Source organism: the organism of the source record quoted next, unplaced genomic scaffold (assembly GCF_019419815.1).
Source record: "Pyrus x bretschneideri cultivar Hongxiangsu unplaced genomic scaffold, Pyrus_bretschneideri_v1 Contig19, whole genome shotgun sequence".
Taxonomy (NCBI): Eukaryota; Viridiplantae; Streptophyta; class Magnoliopsida; order Rosales; family Rosaceae; genus Pyrus; species Pyrus x bretschneideri.
The window spans coordinates 5,849,620-5,854,427 of record NW_025999490.1 but is presented as its reverse complement, the minus strand read 5'-3'; the positions used below and the strand labels follow the sequence as shown (position 1 = coordinate 5,854,427).

At 36.3% G+C, this 4,808-nt stretch overlaps 1 protein-coding gene across 1 annotated transcript; it reads right to left on the bottom strand.

The window, feature by feature from the left end:
• Positions 1–928: 928 nt before the first annotated feature.
• LOC103958948 (NAD(P)H dehydrogenase (quinone) FQR1) lies at positions 929–4,119 on the bottom strand. Its single transcript, XM_009371303.3, has 4 exons — positions 3,966–4,119; positions 2,287–2,380; positions 1,515–1,777; positions 929–1,337 (listed from the first exon to the last, which is right to left on the bottom strand). Exons 1-4 carry the CDS (start codon positions 3,986–3,988, stop codon positions 1,106–1,108), a joined length of 612 nt encoding a protein of 203 aa, XP_009369578.2. The 5' UTR covers positions 3,989–4,119; the 3' UTR covers positions 929–1,105.
• Positions 4,120–4,808: the final 689 nt, after the last annotated feature.

Genomic DNA, 4,808 nt, shown 5'->3' with positions numbered 1-4,808 from the left:
TGGCATCATTGTGTTGTGTTGTTATAAATAAAGCAAAATCTACGACTTCCGGCAATTACAAATCTTTACTTTAATGGATCAATACTTCTTTTTCTTGTTTTGGCTAATCAATGTAAAACTCTATTTTTGTCTTCTCCTTGACGTTTTCCAGCTTCTAAAGAGTTTCGTTTTAAACGTTAAGAGTAATTTAGAGAATTACGTTGTTAAAAAAAACACAGCAAAATTTGAAATACATCTACTTATGTTTGAGCCCAAGTGATACCTCGTTAGCAGCCATTGGCTATGGGCTCACCATTTTATGTGGGTGCCTAATTTACTCTTTTAGATGAACATCCCATGAGATAGAATGAAAAGCCCTGTGAAAGTAACCCTTTGAGCTCAATATTCGATTCCTCCAATGTAACCAAAAAAAAAAAAAATTCCTGTAAACGTGAGACAACAAACGCCTTCTGCGTATTATGAACTCCATGACCATAACTAGAATATCCTGGACCTGAAGTGAATGTGATAAGATCGTATGGACCACACTCAATAACCCATCATGTAGATATTCAGCAACATAAGGTGCACGATGATGAAGCTATGGGAAGCCACTCGTGCCTTTGATAATTGTGGCTCGTAGGCCATGTTTGGTGCATATGATTGGATAGCTTACAAGGTTCTGAGTTACGTTGTTTGGAATGCTGAGGCTTAGGCCATGATTGTGTATTGGATTGGATAGCTCACCAAATTCAAAGCTATGTTGCATCACCTTAGCGTTCGTGGGATAACTTCTGTTTTACATGGGAGGACTGGCCTCATTTGATATCCGAATGTGAAACTTCCCACAGCCAATGCTATATCCAAGTTAAAATGAAAGGTGTAACAACTGGTAAGAGACCTAGTCTCCAGTAAATTTTACATTGTATAAGGTATACAAACTTTAATCTTCAGTAATAGGCACAGTTTATTCGACATAAAACTTGTTACAACAAATACATTCGACACAGCCAATTATTCTTTACGAAAACATGAAAATTCAAATTGAAAACTGGACTCAGAATCAAGAACAAAAGAAATGCAAGTATCAAATGCTAAACAGCGATTGTGTAATATATCATCATAATCAGGCAGATGCTTTAAGCTTCTTTGCGATGCCAGCAAAGTACTTTCCCTGGTGGCAAGCAATTTCTAGTTCTAGATCAGAAGGTTGTCTTGTGCCATCCCCAGCAAAAGTTCCTGCACCATAGGGGCTGCCACCCTTGACCTGCTCCATCTCGAACATGCCAGCTCCGGCCGTGTATCCGATTGGGACAAAGATCATTCCATGGTGAGTAAACTGAGTAATGGCTGTCAAGCTGCACAGTTTCAAATAAATCAAAAACAGGTCAAGAAAAATCACATGGCAAGTATTTCAGTAAAGTGCAGCGCAATAGCTATAGAACGAGAAACAGTTCAAGAAATCCCTTTTCGTTTTATTCTTGTACATCAAGACACCTAACGGAAAGAAATACTCATGTTAGCTGAAAACTTACGGGGTAGTCTCTTGTCCACCACCTTGAGATCCAGTGCAGTAGAAAAGTCCAGCAGGCTTGCCTGCAAGTGCACCTTTGTGCCATAAACCTCCAGTTGCATCAAAAAATGCTTTAAATTGTGCAGCCATCATTCCAAATCTGGTAGGGAAACCGAAGATTATCCCATCAGCCTCAGCAAGTTGCTCAGGTGAAATAACAGGCACTTCACTCTTTGGTGGTGCACCCATCTTTGCAAGAATTTCTGCTGGCAGAGTTTCTGGTACCTGTTAAGGGGCCAAGTATATTGAACCGGGTTAATTACGTTGAAATTTTGCAGGGGAGAAATCAATATCCCTTTAAAAGACAAATCCCCAAATCATCATGAAGAGTACACACTCGAGTCAGCTTAATCTTTATCCAAAACTACATGATTCCCCGACTTCTAAACTGCGCAAACCAAAATGTGAGGTTTAAGTAAGCTAGCGATTCTGGACATCTAAGTATTCTAGAACCTTAGTTTCCATATATCAAAGATCAAACTAGACATTTTGAAAGAACGCGCCGCTTTGGGATAAACTACAAGTCTACAATTGCTTGTTGCCAAAATGTGAAAGGAACGTTTATGTTTCTCAAAGGGGTAAAAAGAAAAAGAACAAAAAAAAACCATTTCCTGAGACAACTTGCTAAGAACAAAATTAATGTAGCCCAAAATAGTACTCTGGCTAACAAATGTTTTCTGTAGCTGTAATAATTTAGCATGTTCATTCGATGAAAGAGAGTGACAATTTTGTACCTGCCATAGTTTGGCCTCTACTCCTTCGACAGATTGAGCTCCTTTCAGTATCTCTTGTGCCAACTTGGCAACGTGTCCGTATGTAGAATAGTACCTGTAAAATGCACAGCATGATTTTAAAATTAACTCAAATTTGTAACAGCAGTTAACATTTGGTGCTAAATTGTAACAATCTTCTTCGAAAACAAAAGCAAAACATGATTTTGCCCTTGAAGTTGCTGGCGCATTCTTTCATTACATGATATAATCGAATGAATGTGGTGTAAAATGAAAGTTCTGTAGTACTACAACAGAAAATGATTTTATTCAACTGGCCAAAAGAATATGGTAGGACAATGACCAATGGGAGACGAAGCTCTGAACCAAGCTTGCCAATGACAAAACATGATTACACTACCTTCAAAGAGCCATAAACTTCACCCGTATGATTAAGTGTTCGATCATTTCACAAGAGTGTAAAATAGAAGAAATGTAAAACAGTTCAGAAGCAAATGTATATGTTGAAAGGAACTAATATGCATAATTGCATATCAATATGAACAGAAAGAAAGATGCATAACAATGATGCATTCTGGGACCATGGAAAGCAGGAAAGCAGAGGCCTTGCATCTCTCTCTCTCTCTCTCTCTCTCTCTCGATTTATGATTTCAAAAGGTAGGTCAGATATCACAATCACTTTCCGGTTGTTACTGGACATTAGCACAGTATCCTTTAAACCTCAAGTCTTTCAATCTATTCCAATTACTAATCCCTCCTTTTCTAGTTATTGACCGATACACACGGTAGCGTAAAGTTCACTTTCATGCATCGATCATGAAAATTGAAGAAAAACAGGCCTCTGTCTCCCGCTACCCTCACCCCACTCGAGACCAGGATCAAGAACACAAATAATTGGAAATTTAAAACATTAAAAATACCTAGAAGAATACAAGCTAGACACTTAAGGCCATTAGCCGCAACCTCACTTTTCTTTGAGAGCAGATAAATTTCCCCTAATCTTTTTAGAACTGGATGATAAACTGAAATCGATGGGACGATACAAAAATTGCAATACTTTCTACCCCGATTCTTTAAGTTTGATTTTGATTAAACAAGAGGAAATTCTCCCAGAAAGTTGTATTTTCTTTTCCTAAGGAAGATTGAGGAAACAAATTAGCACTCCCAAAGTAAATTAATTAACAATAAATTGATTAACCTTAGCAGATGTTAAGGAGTGATCATTTACAACTAAATCTTCCAATATACGTTCATCCCAAAAACAAGTCAACAAAAAATACCAATGCAAATTCCCCACCAACCATCTCAATCAAAATGCCAATCTTTTTAATTACTTAACTCACAACAACTCAATCCATCACCTCCCAAGAAGCAAACTTGATCAACACAGAAAAAAAAGATTTCACCTTTATTCATCAAAGACCATACATAGTTATTAATTTAATGAAATAAACAAAACCCAGAAATCACAATATGGGAGGAAATAAAAACACTGATCAACCCAGAAAAGGTTTCATCTTTGTTCATATATAAGTCAATGAAAAAAACTCAGAAAGCCTAAAATGGACCAGAAACACCAGTATCTTCCACTCTTGGCACTAAAACATGTTAATGAATCACTCAGCACCAACATGCAGAGAGACAGAGAGAGAGAGGGAGAGAGAGCGGAGAGAGAAACTTACACAATGTAGATTTTGGTGGCCATTGATGGAAGAGTCTCTCTTTCTCTTTGTTTCTCTTTTGTGCGTGCGCTGGCGTTTGTGAGCGAATGATAGTGCACCAACCATTGGGAGGGGGACCCCTATTTATAACGCATCCTAGGCCGAAGCTTTGTGAGTCCAAAGACTTGGATTAATCCTTAATTTTATTTTTGTATTTAGTAAAATCCTTATTTTATTTTAAATGGAATTTATTTGACTTTGTTAGTAAAGAGCTTACTCCATCAATTAGTGGATCCGTGTTTCTTGATACGTAATGTATATGGTATTGTTGATGTCATACTTAATACTTATCTACCCCATAAGATTCTTCGTATTCTCCAATATACACCTCAGAAATGATTTTTGTATACATTTTTTCTCCTTATATTCATATATATTTTATTTTTGTCACTTGATTTTTATTTTTATTTTTTAATTTGCTCACTCCAAAGATAAAAAAATATAAGAAATTGAGCACGGGAGAGAAAAAAGGTGTAACGAAAATCAATTCCCCACCTTAATGTATCACATGCTTGATTTTTTATTTTCTTCAATTTTTTTTCTTATAGCGCATTTCAAGTTCAGATGCAATATAAATAGATACTTAATACACTCACATGGAAATACAATCCTCATGATGTAAGTCATATGTCATTCATATGTCATCATACTTAACTTGTATTCATACTATAGAAAATCAATATATTTCACTCAAAATTTCATTTTCAAAATAATTTTTTTTTCTAGATTGAAAACATATTGATCAAAACACATGGCTTGACTTAGACAATATCAAGAATTCTAGCATAAATCCATCCCATAGTT